This window comes from Pangasianodon hypophthalmus, chromosome 10 (assembly GCF_027358585.1).
Source record: "Pangasianodon hypophthalmus isolate fPanHyp1 chromosome 10, fPanHyp1.pri, whole genome shotgun sequence".
In the NCBI taxonomy this organism is placed as follows: domain Eukaryota; kingdom Metazoa; phylum Chordata; class Actinopteri; order Siluriformes; family Pangasiidae; genus Pangasianodon; species Pangasianodon hypophthalmus.
The window spans coordinates 13,610,586-13,628,788 of NC_069719.1; the positions used below are offsets into that span (position 1 = coordinate 13,610,586).

General features: G+C 37.4%; 1 protein-coding gene across 5 annotated transcripts in view; it reads right to left on the reverse strand.

The window, feature by feature from the left end:
- Positions 1-12,377: 12,377 nt before the first annotated feature.
- The window catches only part of LOC113538944 (neuronal PAS domain-containing protein 3), a 224,378-nt gene continuing 218,552 nt past the window's right edge, over positions 12,378-18,203 (reverse strand). For 3 of the 5 annotated variants that reach the window (XM_026934422.3, XM_026934423.3, XM_026934424.3), the window contains exon 12: positions 12,379-17,306. In XM_026934422.3, the coding sequence (XP_026790223.1) occupies positions 15,910-17,306 (1,397 nt within the window). In that variant the 3' untranslated portion in view covers positions 12,379-15,909. Of the gene's footprint in view, positions 17,307-18,203 lie in introns of all 5 variants that reach the window. The other 2 variants (XM_053237343.1, XM_026934425.3) reach the window with 2 other exon arrangements.

Consider the following 18,203-nt stretch of genomic DNA (forward strand, 5'->3'; position numbering starts at 1 on the left):
TATTTGTGTTAATGATTTACGCGTTGTCTTCTGAAATATTGTGTTATGTGACTATGAATTCTTCTTGTTGGAAAAATTTTGGAAAAATTTTTTTGTTCATTGTTTAGTTGATTTGCTGTTTATTAGAACAATTGATTCAGTTTATGTCTAACATTTCCTTTCAGAAACTGAAACACATTAGTGGCCTTTGCATAAACAATAGATCTTTAATTGCTAATATGCAAAAATGACATCTTACACATCTACAGCTTATCAATACTTAATAATTATGTTTCTATTAGTGTTTCTCCATATAGGCTCACATGCTGAAATTTGCATCTGAAATGTGTTTATTTACAACTCACCACATATTAATTCATTCATTAATCCATCTATTTATTCATCTTCAGTAACTGCTATATCCTGGTCATGGTGAATCCACAAACAATTTCCAAAATTTCTTTCTTTTTATGGTTTGCACTGGAGCTGGCATGGACTCCACAAGTTTGTGTAAATCCAGATGATTCATGTTGGATCAAAACCATGGGAGTGTCATCTGAACATTTTTCAGTGGAAGGGATAACGGAAACTAATATCTGACCTTTTGTACAGTTACAAATGTCACACTGTCACACATTTGCTTAAATTTACACAGTGACCAAAAAATATTGAATCTTCAACGTTGAATATTTAAGATTTTAAACATTTCCTTTTCTTTGTTTTATTTTTTCTTAAACTTGTTATAACTTTTTTTTTTTTATAACACATATAATAAGTTTTTTCTTTAAGTTTTATAACACACAAAGTGCTGTAATTCCTACACTATTCACCCAGTTTGTATGTAAATAACTTATTCATTATTCAATTTTAACACCTATATGCTGTAGTAGACAGCTAAAATAACAATAACTTTGTCTATGTCCAAATATTAATGGACCTGACTGTAGATCTAAAATCTTGGTGTGGAGGAAAAAAGTTATTGTTTTCTGATAGACCTTTAACTTTTTGTGTAATAAACCACTATCTATATTAGCAGTGTTAGAATTTAAAAAATATACAAATATACAAAATACAGAGCTTATATTATAGGGGTTAACATACATGTATGCTAGACAGAACCAGCAGTTCAGTGACATGGTCAATTAAGTTAGTAATATAAAGTAAGGAAGTTACATCACCAATCATTTTGGAACATTTCAGAGATTTTCAGCTCTAGTCCTGGTGACCTGCCCTGCTGAAGTCTACAGTTATACTGACTTCGTCCATTAGCTAACAAACTCCAACTGAATGGAAAGGAGTTTATTATGGCTGAGTTTCTTCCAGGGGAAAATAGTGAGTTTGAGTCAGCAAGGTCATGTTAAAAACACTAATGTAACGAGGTCATACAGAGACCAATGATAAAAGCTTGCTCTTCCACTCTTCACTTCTATTCTTCCACACACTTACTGAGCGTTACTGAGAAATACACTATCCCATGGTGCATTGCCGCGGGCGCAACATGTCTTATTCAGGACATCATTTGAGCTGGGGTGAGTTACAACACATCCACAGTGCACAATGATATATGGGTCATTCTGTAATTGCAGGTAAACTTGATGGCCTAGGTGATTAAGTTTTGCTTAAATGTTCTAATTTCAAATGTTCCAGGACTGCAGGAATACATAACTCACTAATTTCCAACTTTTTATAACTTTTACTGCTTTTAATGTATGTAAAATCTTGATTTCTTGCTGTCCAAATTTCTCAAGAAACAAATTCCAGAATTTTTAAAAACTTTAATTATTTTTCAAACCAAACCTTTTATAATCATTATAAATAATTAAATAATTTGTATAAAATAAGATGCAGTATTAAATGCATTTATAATATAATATCTGTCCAGGAATCTTGTTGCCACTGTTACCACCTTGTAATTCCTGTTTAAATTGGGAACTTTTATTCCCACTGCTTTGTAAGTGAGAGGAAATGATGCAACGTCCTCTTACATCTTGAACTAAACACCTGGAGGTTTGTTTGCTGTCCTCTTTGATTACTTTTTTCTTTTTTTTTTGATAAAAATAGTAATTCAAATGAAAGTATATTTATGAGATATCTTTGAGATATATTTATGAGAGTCATAACTGTTACCATGTTATCATAGGGAAGGGACTAATAATATTTATTTAATGACTACTAAAAACCTTGAAATCTTAAACCTTTAAAAATCATGATTTTATTAGTAAAAATAAAATCTTGGCAGTTATGCTATCAAGTGGACATTTTGTCCCAAATATTTAAATTGTCAAATCGTCAACCAGATGATGGCAACAGAGTTGACAGTGAATAACAGAGTCGACCAAAATAAATACTCAGAGGATGCTAAAATGAATATACTGTACATAGTATGTAGATATTAACATAAGATATATATATATATATATATATATAAAATATAAATAGTAATGAATAACAGTATATTAAAAGTAATAAATACAATTCTGCACTAGATATGCCAGTCTCAGCTGCTGAGAAGAAGCAAAGTAAATATCATACCCAACATAATGCCAACCTTGCCAATGTCTGTGAAGGCTAAAGAAAATTTAAATAAAACATTCATTCATCCATCCATCCATCAAATCATTCATTCATCCATCTTCAGTAACTGCTTTTTCCTGGTCAAAGTCACAGTGGATCCAGAGATCATGCCAGTAACACTGGGCACAAGGCAGGCGAATTCACCCCGGATGGGGCAGCAGTCCATAGCAGGGCACCTAATTAAATTATTACTGATTATTAAATTGATAAAAAATGATTGATGTCATGATTTATCTGCTATTTCTTTTCTTTTATAATAATTTAAAGAACCATTTTTTTATTTTGCAATGGAAGATTTTATTTAATAATTGAATTTTATTTTTTAAAAATTCTATAAAAATGTATGCATTTGCAAAATCTAACAGAATTTTATTTGAGCTTTTCTGATATATTTTTACAAGTATGTACGTATGTACGTTTATCCGAGTCAGAAAGGTTGATCCTGGCCTGATAAGTATCTGTTTTTCCTAAGTGGTCTGTAACAGAGTTGACTCTCAGGTTTTTTAAATTAAAAATGGGAGGAAAATGCTGTATATTTGTTATGCACTTGCTTTGTAAATCTCAAGATGCTTTCTAGAAATTCTAGAAAATTTTAGCATATTTTTAAAATCATTTTTGTGACATGCCAAATGCACCTGCAATTGTAGAAGGGCCTGCAGGCCTGATGTGTCACTCTCATCCTAGTGTCAAAAAGTGCTCTTTATGTAGAGCCCCCGCTTGTTCTCTAAACACTGTGACAACTTATCGAAGTCTGGAAGCTGTCGTCAGTGTTTCACCAGGTTTAGTGAATCAGATGTGCTTTGCTTGCCAGAGCAGTACCTGTGAATTTTGCTCACTGTGAAGCAGCCACACTGACATCACTGGTTGCGCTTGCTTCTTGTACTGAGTCAACATCGACTACCTCAGTAGTACCTCAGTGTAGTCGAACCTGGCATAGCCTGGCACACACAGCCTGGCACAGCCTGGCACACACAGCCTGGCTGTAGATATTTGGTCAGTAAGTGTTTAATCCTGGCCTCTCCTTCTTCCCCAGAACTCAAACAAGAGAACACAGGTCATAGAAGTGAGTATGAATAATCACCAGACAAGGCTATCACTTGGAATCTAAGGGACATTTCCACAGTGACTTTAGCATGTGTATTCACCGCAGGATGGTTTGAAGATTAACATTTACCGCCCTCTAGTGGTCACTAAATTTTTAGGATTCTTTTTAAACGTGTCAATTTATATTATTTCTTATAATTATAGTTTATTTTTTAAAAATGTATTTCTTACTAGTACAATTAAGATTATCTGCAGCCTCATGCCTATAGCCAAATCACAGCCGTGCAGATATTCAGTATAACAGCACTCTTGCTCATGTGATATTGCTTTTATACAACAGTTCTATTAATAAGAAATTAATATCAAGTAACTGACATTTAAGACGCAGTATGGCCAAATATTTCATTTATTTTTGCTCCATCAGCAGAAATAGTTCCCAAAGAAGCTACAGCTGGAGAGCACTGCGTGTTGCCATGCCAACGCACAGACTGACTGACAGCCCATAATAAATGTAGTAACGGTTTTAATGTAACAAACTGTTGCTAGAATTAAAACTGTATGGAACAAACACAGACAAGCGGAGTGATACAAACTGTGAAACGTCCCAGTGCTGTTACACTAAATACCAGCACTTGTCTAATACTCTTGGAAGGCCACTTGTTCAATCACTTGTGGACTGGAACTAACTGTTAAACAATTGTGTAAACAATGGCATTGGTACAGTTATGAGGCTTATGTGTATTATGTGTATTATGTATTATAGGCTTAGGTGTATTATGTGTATTATGTGTCTGAGAGAACCATTTGGAAGAATGCAGTCCAGGCCATACTGCTTATCTGTGTTTACATGGTTCTCCTGTTAGTTTTTATAACCACTCTGCAATGCCTCTTCACTCTGCCCCATCTCAGTCTGTTCAGAAAGAGAAACATGGTGGAATCTGCTAAACACTCACTGCGTATAATTAAATGCATAAAGGACATTGTTCATATCACACTCTCCAGTGTCACCCAAATGAGGATGGGTTCTCTTCTGAGTCTGGTTCCTCTCAAGGTTTCTTCCTCATATCATCTAAGGGAGTTTTTCCTTGCCACAGTCTCCTCAGTCGCCTCAGGCTTGCTCGCTAGGGATAAATTTGTCTAACATCTAGGACTGTTTGGATGTTTTTGTTTCTGTTTGCATGCTTTTTGTTTCTTATGTTCTGTAAAGCTGCTTTGAGACAATGTTCATTGTTAAAAGCGCTATATAAATAAAATTGAATTGAAAAAAAATTGAATTGCAGTTACTTTTACTGTGAGAAAAAAACATGCCATGCTTCCAAAAACCCTCATGACAAGAAACATAATGAAATGAGAATAAACAAGAAGGGTGGGAGGAAATTTATTACTGGTGCAGAGGATGAAGTTGGACACAGAATTAGTTACACTGCTTCTGGACATGTATGAAAACGCAATCTGTATGAAGTGCTGAATTTTTTCAATGGCTGACTTTAAATAACGAATTAAATAGATAAAGGAGAGCAGAGTATGCTAGTATGCTAGTATTTAGTATGCTATGTAGATTTAGCTAACTAACCCCACCCACATCATGACACAACTCTGTAGTTAAGTCACGTTAACTAGCTAGCATTAGATATCCTTGGCTTTCAAATCATATATCAAAATATAGCTGACTGCCATTTCTATGACCTAAAACCAATATGTATTTAATCTCTTTATAAAAACCTTTCTATAAAGTATTCACTCATAGAAACATTTTTTTTGTTTCAATACAGAAAAATCAAGATGTTATCCCACCTTTACAGAGTTTAACATCCAGAGCTATTGACAAAATATTGGATGAACCACCTTCATAGAAATGTATGTTATGCTAGCTAATTTCCATGTAGAAAAGCTCATTATAAAGAAAAACAGGGAAGCGAACACACTCTTGAACATTCTAGCAGCAGCAAAAACGTATGAACTGATTTTCATATGTATAGTATTATAACCTGGCCATGAAGCAGTTGAATAGCCTAAACCACATGTCAGGCTAAAATGCTAACACCATCCTCCAGCATATCTGCGCTGTTCTTCATAACTGCCAGACTAAATTAAAATGTGAACTGTTATAATAGCTGATGTGACATGACAAATGAGCTATTTCTGCACTTCATATGGAGACAGCATCTCTGCAATGCTGAGAGATTAATTTGTGTTTTTCAGAGTGGTTGGGTCGAGTCTCACCTGTTTGCTGTTTAGGCCTGTAGTATCAGGAAATCGTGCACTAGTACAGTGAACAGCCAGCAGTATAGTGGGTCTGTAGGGCAGTCATGGGGCAGTCATGGGGCAGCATACTCACTAGATCTATAGACTTATTTTTGCACATAGTTGTAAAAAAATGGAAATGACAATAAGCACTAGTAAAGTCCCACTGGGGCAGGAATCACCCTTGCTCAGGGCAGAGCAGCAGACAGGAGAGTTAATGACAGGGTTGCCAGTGCTGTGTGTTTTGTTTAAGGAAAGCCTGACCATGTGCAGTTGTTTGATGGTGCTGAAGCTTGGGCTTCACATACACCGAGTTCAACTGTATAATTGCATTTATTCAAATTCATTCTAAAAACAGTGGGGAAAAAGGCAAACCCTGAATGATTATTTTTTTTATAGTGTAAATTTGGATGTCCGAATCCTATTTTGTAGTTACAAGTACAAGCACTAGATGGCAGTAGCGAATAAGAAATAGTGGTAGCAGACAAAAATAAATAAATAAATAAAATATAACTGCATTTCTTCACATTTAAGTAGACTTCATTAGATTTTATTAAATGTGGCACATCAGGGGTGTTGAGGTGATCAAAACAAATCAAAGAAGGATTCTGCATCATTAGTTTTTAGAAGTGTTATCCAATTAGAACCTGAGTCTTAGAAATTGAATTATAAATCACAAAGTAATATATATATATATATTTATATATATATATATATATATATATATATATATATATATATATATATATATATATATATATAAGCACTATATATATATATATATATAATGTGTGTGTGTGTGTGTGTGTGTGTGTGTAAAACCCCAATAGCTCTGTGTTTTAGATTTATATGATTAGAAATCATGAAGCTCTTTGTGGAACTTCTAGCAGTTTGAAATTTTATAGACAGACAGTAAAGTAGTTATTAAGAAACATGAAATAGCACTGATGATTTCTGAGTATAAAGTCTTAATGGCCAACCTAAACTGCATGTTGGCGTCTAAACCACAAGCCGGCAAATCAGCCACATCATCATGTCTCCACATTCACAATATACCAAGATTGCCAAGGATGCTGTAATCCAGCATTGCCTTGGCGGGGCTACTGTCTCTGCAAAGTGAGAGAGGGGACTAGAAGCATGCATGATACCACTACATTTCTTTTTGACCCCAAACTAATAAGAAATATCAAGAATAGTATACAAATAAGTGTTTTTGTGTACATGGGAAAAATGTAAAATGGGAAATTTGTGCATGTGAGTATATCAAGAATTGTATGTGAAATAAATAGCTAATAATTGAGACTTTTTTGTATTTGGATCTCGTATAATTGCAAAAATAAACCATGTCACTTAGAATATACGTTTACTCTCTTGCTCGTCACTGCATGCCTGCCTGACACTCACTCTGACACTCACTCTCTCTCTCTCTCTCTCTCTCTCTCTTTCTCTGTGTAGACCAGCAGTCAGAGAGAGATGGGGCAGTAGTTCCTGTACTGCACACCAATATTACATCCTACAACAGTTTATTTTTACACTCAGATTGACAAAAAACAACTAACACACACCATTGATATAGTTATAATTATATATACATATATATATACATACATACATATATATATATATATATATATATATATATATATATATATATATATATATATATATACATATATATATATATATATATATATATATATATATATACACATAATATAACCATATATATGTGTATATATATATTTTTTAAAAAGAAACATTAGGATAGAAAGTAGCAATAGTTTAATGTCAATCTCCAGACTACTTTTCTTTTTTTTCTCAAAAAGAGGCAACTGATAAAAGCTAAGCAAAAACAGTGACAATGTCAGGTTTTCTATTTAAAACAATTTCTATATTTACAACTATTGTTTTTTAAATTTTTTTATTTTTTTGTTTTTTTTTTTAAAGTTGTTTACCCATCCCAGACCCAGACCCTGTTTTAAGGGGTTTGCATATGGAGAGTCAGTGTTGTTAGTTGACCATTATAAGAGCATCTACCCATGTGGTGGTTTTGTTATGAAAAGAAGTAATTGTTTGATGTTAATCAAGATGTGTTCAAAGGGAATTTCAAAGTGACATTGTCCATTGAGGTAGTATTTATATTATTATTTATTAATTTAAAAAAATTGGCAAGCAGGGAGCTGTTTCAAATTAAGCTTAGAACACTTTTATCCAATTATTGAATCGTTTTTTTTTTTTTTTTTTTTTTTTTTTTTGCCACAAGTGGACACTGGCAAACTTTTTCTCTCTTAGATTTCTTCAGCAAAATTAACATTGGTTTGGAAAGGGAAATGATAGCAAATTGTTCTTCCCAGGTTCAGTGTGTAAGTGCAGGGTTTTTTCAGATCTAGTCCTGGTTTAAAGTTTTTCCAGCTCCCTACCTGAACTAACTCATGAACAGTTTGATAGCTAAACAGAACAGATGTACTGAATGTAGCCAAGTACTGCTGCATTTGTCTAGAGGTTGAAACTCATAATTCCCAACCTTCTACCAGGAAAAAGCAAAGGAAACACCCAATCAACTTGGAATTCCTCCTCAGGAACTTGGGATGGTCTTCTCAACTCTGAGTTCAGCAAGTGACATCATATCAACATGGCTGCACACAGCATCAGTGCTAAACAAAGTAGTACTTCTTACCTTTAAATTAGTTATACTGTACTATATATACTAGTGTTCGCTTTAGATCAACATACAGCATGTATACGAATGCAGCATAACTGTTATGTATTCAGAATATACTGTATGTCAGTTCTGCTCCTGAGCTCTACGGTTTTGTTGACTTGATCATTCAGCCCTCCAAGAGCTTAGTTAGCAAACTGTACTTGAGCTAACAAATTATTGGAATGACGCTGAAGATGGTGATGGGGAAATGGTGAGAAGGGTATGCTAGAAACAGAAATGAAACAGGGCCATGGAGAGGCTCTGGATGAACGTTTGCACTGTTAATTATTACTCATAATTTAGACAGATAGATTTATGGAAGTGTGTATTCATCCTAACCAACCTCTACCAGTCATTTAATCCTGCAGTTAAGTTCATATCTAACAGTTATTCTGCAGGAGTAGGCAAACAGGCATATAAATAGAAACATGAGCATACAAACACAAACAGGTGTCAGCTCATTTTCTGATGTAATATGAGCAGTGAGGTTTGATGGCATAAATAAACAGTGCTCTATTCTTCACATAAATCCTTTAACAAGTTACATTACTATGAAACTCATGAGTAAATGTAAAAAGAAATTCCGTAAAGTGAAAATGTTTTCAAAGAAATTATGAAATGAAAAGTTTCTGCAATTATGAAAATTGCAATTAACTGTAAGTAACTAAGCCAAAACAATATCTAGCACGATCATCCTTTGCCTGTAAAGCTGCATTAATTATCTTGGGTACACTGTCATACAGTTTTTATTTTTAAAGGAAATCAGCCAGTAGGTTGTTCTAAACTGTTCTAAAAAGAATCTTCCACACTTCTTCAGCACACTTTGGCTCTCACTTGCTTCTGTCTCTGCAGTGTCCAGACAGCATCGATGAGGTTTTTAACCTGAAAAGTGGTCTTTTATGTAATATGTTACTTTTTTGTATTGCTTTGAACTCTTGCACAGATTAATTCTATATTTAAATGTAGAGTGTCTTAAATCCACTGCACAGTATTGTAGATAAGCTGCACTGTAGCCATATACACTCACTGAGCACTTTGTTAGGAACACTGTACTAATACTGAGTAGGGCCTCCGTTTGCTCTCAAATTCTTCATGGCATGGATTCAGCAAGGTGGTGGAAACATTCCTTTGACATTCTGGTCCATGCTGACATGATCACAATTCCTGCAGATTTTTCAGGTGCACTTTCATGCTGCGAATCTCCCATTTTATCACATCCCAAAGGTGTTCTATTGGATTCAGATCCAGTGACTGGGAAGACCACTGAAGAACTTTGAACTCATTGTCATGTTCATGAAACCAGTCTGAGACAACTTTTGCTTCTGTGGTGCATTATCATGCTGGAAGTAGCCATTAGAAGATGGGTGGAAGATGGGAAGATGCACATGGTCAACAACAATACTCAATAGTCTGTGGCATTCAAGCACTGATTGATTGGTATTAACTGGCTCAAAGTGTGCCAAGAAAACATTCCCCACACCATTACACCACCTCCACCAGCCTGAACTGCTGACACAAGGCAGGTTGGGTCCATGGATTCATGCTGTTGTTCTGACCCTACCATCTGTGTGCCTCAGCAGAAATCAAGATTCATCAGACCAGGCTACATTTTTCCAGTCTTCAACTGTCCAGTTTTGGTGAGCCTGTGCCCACTGCAGCCTCAGCTTTCTGTTCTTGGCTGACAGAAGTGGAACCCAACATGGTCTCCTGTTGTTGTATCCATCCGCCTCAGGGTTTGATATGTTGTGCATACTGAGATGCTTTTCCACAACTGTACAGAGTGGTTATCTGAGTTACTGTAGCCTTTGTGTCAGCTCAAACCAGTCTGGCCATTCTCATTTGACTGTTGTGCTTGAAAATCCCAGGAGATCAGCTGTTGAGATCAGCAGAAATACTCAAACCAGCCCATCTGGCACCAACAATAATGCCATGATCAAAATCACTGAAATCACCCCCCCCCCTTCTGATGGTTGATGTGAACATTACCCGAAGCCGCTGGCCCAAATCATAGCATGATTTTATGCACTGCTGCCACACAACTGGTTTATTACATAATTGCATGAATGTGTAGGTGTACTGGTGTTCCTAATAAAGTGCTCGATGAATATATTTCTTTATATGTAGAAGTTTGCAGGTAGACCACTACTGACTGGAAAATCCTGACTTGCACACTAGATGTCACTCTTGCCACACAGTAAATTTGCCCCTTAGCCACACGTCTCTTAGTCCACCATGATTTATATGTCTAGCCATCATAACCCAAAGATTCATTATCTAATATTGATTCAATAAAAAAATTCTGTCAGTGATTATGTCCTCCACTGAAACTTTTGATAAACCTGATTGTATTTGAACTGTAAAAAGTTTAGGAGTGCTTATACTCATGGTGCTAAGTTTATCGTATCACAGCCCTAACATGATTTACTATTTTATGTGAACAGACTAGTAAAATAGTACGCCATAACAAGAAGAATTTTTTTTTTATTATTATTCCTCCCATTATGCAGCATATAAAATGCAAAAAATATTCTAAAGAAGCTTACTGTTAGCTGGCAATATGCTAATTTCATACAAATGTGGGTTTTTATGTCATAATAGACAACTTTGGAGTCTTTTGCCGACGACTTTGGAGTTTGGTACTGTGCCTCAAACATGATTTCCCAATTTATTGGGAAATATATTAAACATAGTATTAGGAAAGCAAAAGGATAAAACTGCAACAGCAGCCTGCGATTATCTGCTTATAAAATTGGCTTATATTCAAAAAATGCCATGTGTGCAAGGATTCACTAGTTAAAACGTTTCAGTAAAAAGCAGCTAATTTGAGCTTTCCAAGCATTCTAATATATATATATATATATATATATATATATATATATATATATATATATATATATATATATATAATCACAGAGAAATTTGGGCATATCATTAAAGAAAGTGCCATATTACTTAAAAGGCCACTTTTCAGATTAAAAAAACTTGATCGAGGCTGTGCAGGCGCTGTAGAGGCAGAGAGCCAGCCTGTGCTGAGGCAGATTATTAAAGGTACTTAAAACAATGTACCAGCTAATTTCCTCATAAAACTAGAAAAACTAAAAGCAGTGTACTGAAGAGAACTGATTCAATTTTAAAGGCAAAAGATCATGGTAGTAAATGTTTTGTTGTAGTGTATTACTGTTTACTGCTCTGTACAGTTTATTGCTGCTTTACATGATCTCATTACATGTGCATACGAATGTGTAAAATGTGTAAAGTTGTGGTTAATTGTAGGATCGGAGCGGTTTTTGTGTAAGAGCTCTCTAGGTACTCTTACAGGTATATGAGAACAGATCCAACAGGCTGATTCCCAATAAGGACAGGATGGGGAGATGGACAGCTTGTGGTCATTAGAGAGGTTTCAGGTCTAAGCTTATTTTTTCCCTGCCTCTCTCTCCTGTGATCTATCATTCATGGCCTTCATTTAAAATTGCGTGAAATATTTAAAGTTGGCTGGAGTTTTTCGCTAGGCTTCGCCTGTGACCTCCGCTCAGAGCCTCGAGTCAGGCGGCAGTGGGGGGATGGAGTTCAGGGAAACAGGGATGGAGGTGGAAAGAGATGATGGAGAGTCAGAGGCAGAGAGGAGGAGGGTGAGAGGCAGAAAAAGAGAAACTGAGAGAAAGTGACTAGGTTTTGCAGCTTTGAAAGGTGTGACACTTTGTTCAAAGCATGCCAACGGAGTAGTGTTGCCCTGTTCAAGGTATCAACTAGCAAAGTGACAGTTATTGTTAATAAAAATAGTAAATAAAAATAGTTCTAAATAAATTCTAAAATAAAACACTATTAAAATGAATGTTTTCCCCATTTATTCAGCTTTTTGCTGTTAGATTTACAGTGAGATCAGTATGGCAGAACGGACAGCACAGTCTAGATTACCTGCTGATTAAAAACCCAAATTGAATGATATTGTGAGATATGAAAAAGCATCACATATATCCATGAGTGCTTATTTAACAACTAGGTATATGAGTGCACTGCATTACCACAGCCCTGGAGAGTAAAAGTGAGCAGTGAGCTGCAGAAACACACTCCGGTGCGGATTATGGACACGTCAGGATGAGAATGAGACCTGTGGTCTCATCAGTTCCCCTGTGAGTCATGAATCCAACTATGACATGAACGAATGACGTATTGGCCAGATATCTGGAAAAGTAAAAAAAAAAATAATAATAAAAAAATTAAAAAAAAGAGAGAAATAAACAAGGAGGAAAGTCTGTGATGTGTGATATTCACTTAGGATGAACTGAATGGGAAAGAAATGATGCCAGATAGTAACAAATCTGAGAGAAGTTTATTATGAATATGGCACCTGTAAGATGGTAAAAAACCGTTACAGAAAGACAACCATGTATGACATGTTTGCTTAAACTGATGAGAACCTACAAAAGTATAAAAGAACCCTGTTGTAAAATGAAGTATGTACATTTCTGAATTGCAGCATTATTTATGGTAAATGAAAAAAGATGTTTTTCCATAAAAAAAAAACAAGCCAGGCACTCAGTTAGCTTTAGTTAGTTGTTTCTTTTTTCTTTTGAAAAAAAAAGAAAAAAAAAAGAAAAAACCCAAAAAATAAAATAAAAAAAAATGTACCATAGTTTTCTCTTTTTAATATTTTAATTTGTTTGTATTTAGAATTTATAACACTGTTAACATTGATACTAAGAGAATCCCTTTCTCCCGTATTCATCTACTTGGCACCAAGTTCCTCATAAAAGAATCTGTATAATTGTACAAGAAATAGTTAAAAACACAGACACAGTTTTCACAGGTAATGAAGTGATTTATCATATTGTAATTTTTAAACACTATTTATCTGACAGCAGCTGAGATTAGTTTAAGATTAAATCACCAGCAATCATTTTGACACAACACAGAAACACTGAGACAGCTCAGCCGGCTGTTCTGTTTGTAACATATGGGTGTATTTCCTGGTCCACAGTGTTTTTTTGAGCCACCCCCTGTACAACACAACTATTTGTAATGTAAAAAAAGCTAAGACTCTAGGATCTAAGACGCTAAGCTCCAGTGGTGACGCCAAGCTCTCCTGCAACTGCCCCGACAGCAGCTATTGGTTTTAAAAACATTAATATCATGACCTGGGTTTGAGTAACAACACATTTTCACAGAAACCACAGAGACGAGTTTCCTGATGTAGGGGAGTAGCCTGATTCAGTAAAAAGACAAAAAGGCTCCCCCTTTGCCTTGTTGGACAGACTAAAAAACACTAAACGCTGGCAAAGCTGCTGGACCAAACGAAATCAGGTAAACCAAACAATCAACTTGGTAAACATGCATTTTCAAAACACCTATAAAAATAGATTTTATAGTGTGATTTTTTTTTCTTTTCTCATTAGAAATCCTTAAAATTGTTTATTGTCCTGAAATACTGTCATAATTTTTTTTTTTAACTTCCTGTGAGTTGCAGGGTCCTTGAAGTCAACTGGTTGGTGGAAACCAATGAAATACACCCAATGCACATGAGAAGCACAAGGGACTCTGGGAATGTTTCACAACTTAGGCCTTTGAGGTTCCAGGCGTTACATCTAAATGCTACTTCGGTTTTATCATTGTCAGTTTTGAGGTGGAGACCGCAATCCCAGAATTCCCCAGTGGCAAAAAAAATGGCTCCTTAAACCTTTGAGCTAGTTAAGAGTCTTTTATCTCTGAGAGGAAGAGAGAGGTCTGTAGACTACACGACAGCAAAGCAATAGCAGGAACAGAAAAGTAATACAGACAGAAAAGAAGCAGCAAAAAGGTGACACTACATTGGAAGGCCACCACACAAAATCCACTAACCTCCACTGGTTCACTAAGACTGTAGAGGGGAAGGAGAGGGAGAACGAGTGTTTCCCCATTCCAAGCCCACACTAGCACAGAGAGGACAAAGGACGAAACAGCTACATCAGCTCGGTATATACTGCATATAGTAACACACACTGAAATCGCTATGAGGACTGACAGCCAATGACACTTACACATTGTACACGTTTACGCTTATCACGCTTGGTAATAGATGACGTGATGGATGGCTGCCAAAAGATGAAGCGACAGTTTTCTTCCTTTTTATTACTTTCTTTTTTTTTTCCAAACAAATTCACAGTGTCTTGACACCAAACTGTGACGGTAATTTTTTTTGGCAACAGTGAAAAAAATTAGGAATGTGATTTCTCAAAACACATTTTTGATTGAAAATGCATGTCCTTATTACAATCTTGTTGATATGTGGTTTTCAGAGTTCATGAAGGAGTGGAGGGAAACTGATTTTAGGAGACTGATGGGAAAAGCTACTAGGCTTCAAATATGAGGAGGGAGAGTAAAAAAAACTGAGAGAAGCCTGTTAGAGTTTCACATTCATCTTCAAGTTTATGATGTAAAAATTAGCCTCAGTTACACTGAGGGGTAAGAAATGATTCACAGCCTGGTCCAAATCCCTTTTCTGACTCAATCAGATTGAGCCACAGCCAAACCCTTCTCCACTCTCTGCAGGGGATAAACACAAGAAAAATGAACTTGTCTGTTAGAGGTTTGAGTTTTCAGTAGAAAATCTCTCAAGCCATCATTTGTTGAGCTCTGGAACAATACCTACGTCAGCCAGCTGAGTGAGGGTTAGTTGATGATAGCACCATGGATCTGCAAAAGGAAGATGGAACTGGAGGAATCTCACACTGACCTGTTCCAAAGTCCTGGGAGTTTGTAGTAACATTCGGATCAGGTCAATACCCGGCTAAAATTGCTTTTAAAATGCATGATTTGTAAGTTAAATCTGAGCTATAAAAAACGAAGAAAAGCATTATTTCTAAAATACTATTCCCTCGTTAAGAAAGAACCCTAAAACCCTTTCAACTACGTCAAACAGGGTAACATCCTTTTGTCAGTGTCAGCCTTGATCACATCAAGATATTGATAAAAAACGAAGTTTCTTTTTATCTCCTTTGTGAATTGCCTTTAAATACACAAGACATCCTAATAAGGATGCACTGTAATGAAGTCAAAAAAGCCCGTCGTATTTCACCATGGAGAAACCACACACCTGAGTGGTGAGTTCTCTGTGGCTCGAAGGAACTCTGAAATAGAGATGAGCCTGTTTAGTTTGTTTAAAGAAAATGTCATTGGCTCTAGAGAAGGGAGGGAGGAAGAGGAGGAAGAGAAAAGAAATGAAGAAAGACACAGGAAGAGAAACCATTTGTTTCAATTACACAAGCTTAACTGCTTGAAATTCAAAGTGCTAGAACAATAAATTCCCACCCCCAACTTGAAACACAGTCATAGGCCTCGAAAGAGTCTCTTGATTTAAATTGAACACAGTAATATGGTCTCAGTGTTTTGCTTCAATCCTCTTTGCGCTCGAGAGTCTGTGTTGTGTGGATGCCATTGCTGTAGACGGGGAAGGGAAGCGTTGAGAAGAGTCCCTCTGCCGTGGTGAAGACATTGGCAGTGGGCATCTGTGCGAGACTGGCACCAGTGCCTGCTCCACCAAAGGGACCCGACATGTTGAGCCGGTGCACGTGGTGGTAGAGCATTTCCATGGGTGTCTTGGCATCAATACCAAAGCCAGGCCCGTTCACGTCCACAAAGTTGACTGCGGCGTGGCCGCTGGGTAGCAGGTTGCCCTGCACAGCCAGTGTGACATCAGCGGGTGCGTAGCGAATGGTGCCTGCCGTGTAGACGCGTGGTGCCGCTGCTGTGCTGGTGGCAGCCAGTGTGCCTGCAACACGCTGCACCAGGGGAAGCACCACATTGCCTGTCTGTAGCCGCTGTAGGGCCTCCAGGTCACCGCTGTACAGCAGGGAATTCTGGGAGGTGGGTGTGCCCTGCTGCTTATCACGCGGTGAGGCTGAAAGTGGAGGTGATAGGGGGTCAGAGGTTGAGGAGTTAGACAGTGGGGGTGCCAGGCCGGCTGAGGTGGGGGCACTGTTACTGCTACTACTGCTGCTGCTGTTGGTGAAGTTGGGCTTCCTGATGCCTGCTCCTCCTTCGGTGCCGGGCGGAGTGAGGACTGAGTCGGGGATGGCAGCGGGGAAGGCTTCATGGGCACTAGGAGGCTTGGTCATGCTGAAAGGTGACTCGTTGCGTGAGATCTCCCGGTTAGGCGGGAAGTTCCAGATACTGCTGTCATTGTCAAAGTTGATAGGCTCGGCCATCTCTGTTTTGATCTTGAGCACTGAGGCAGTGGCGGGTGATGGAGGTGGCAGTAGCGGAGGCTGCTCTCCCAGTGCTGGCTCCAGACTTCCTGGACTCGCTGTGACATCCTCTGGGGGTGAAAGTCGCAGACGCTGACGATTGCCCTCCCATTTCTGCTTTTTCCTCCTCTTCTTTCTCTTCTGGCGTTTACTTGTCAGTGGACCACTCAGTTCCCCTTCACTGTTGTAGTCCTTCATAATCTCATCGTTGTCTTCCTCTTCCTCCTCCTCTTCATCCTCTTCTTCAGACGAGGATGAGAGCGAATTGTGAAGTTCTGCCACCTCTCCATCACCATAGTGCTCCACTTTAATGGGCAGACCACTGAGATGAGCCAAGCGGCTCTCCTTGTGCTCGGCCTCACAATCGGAGGGTTCCAAGCTGTCCTCACTCTCCTGGCTCTCTGCATTACTGGAGCTATCCTCGTCCTGATGCCTCATCTCTTGCTCAGAGTGTCTGGTGGGCTTTTTGCTGTCTGACTCTGGCTCTTCACTGTTCTCAGAAGACTGATTTCCTTTCCCATCTGACTTGGAGTTCTCATTGTCTTCTAAGAAAAAAAGAAGACGGGGTGTTCAGGCATCATATAAGATCACAGAAGTTATCAGAGGATTAAGTATTCCTTCAAGTTATTTTATTTCATCAAGTTTTTTATCATGAAAACTGCTAGGTCTCCCATCATGCATAACATTTACCAACCCAGGGCATTTCCTCAGAGACACGTTAAGCTAGAAATAATTTTTTTTTCACTGATCACTGATTATGTCATAGGGCAGCTGAATGTATTTGGCAAGCTTTATTTTATAGCTGTAAGCTTTTCCTTAAAGACTTATGCGTGCATTTAAAATGTTCTTGGATATTGCTAAGTCCATTTGTTTGTAAACAATGTATGATGCATCTGCAGATGTTCCTACAGCAGATGATTCAGCAAGCATGGACCTTTTTCACTGATTTGATATTTTAAGACTATATAATTTATATAATTTTAAGACTATATAGTTTGGAAAACATAAGCTTTTAAATCGGAGGCAGAACAGCAGAATTAATCATCACTCAGTGACTAATCATCAGTCACTGCTTTAAGCACAGGTGCTGTTCTTTAAATCTCCAGTTTATTCCACGTCAAGTTTGCTGATTGCTTTTGTATAGTAACTAGAACAGTGTGGCTTATTAATCATTGCTTTTACCCAACACTGCCATACTGAAGTCACAGGTTTTATCTGCTTTTTCCATCAGCTTTTTATTATATCTCAAATGCACTCTTTCTGTGGTTTGGTGGTATAAGGAATGAGCCAACTGCCTTGTGTGACTGAGTGAGTGAGTAAGGAAGAGTAAGACAGTGAGAGAGACAGACGAATGAGGAAAAAGGAGTCAGGGCATGATCTAGTCCAGCTGCAGCTGGCACAGACGGTAACCTTTATGATGAAGGCTGGCAAAGGGCTGGCCA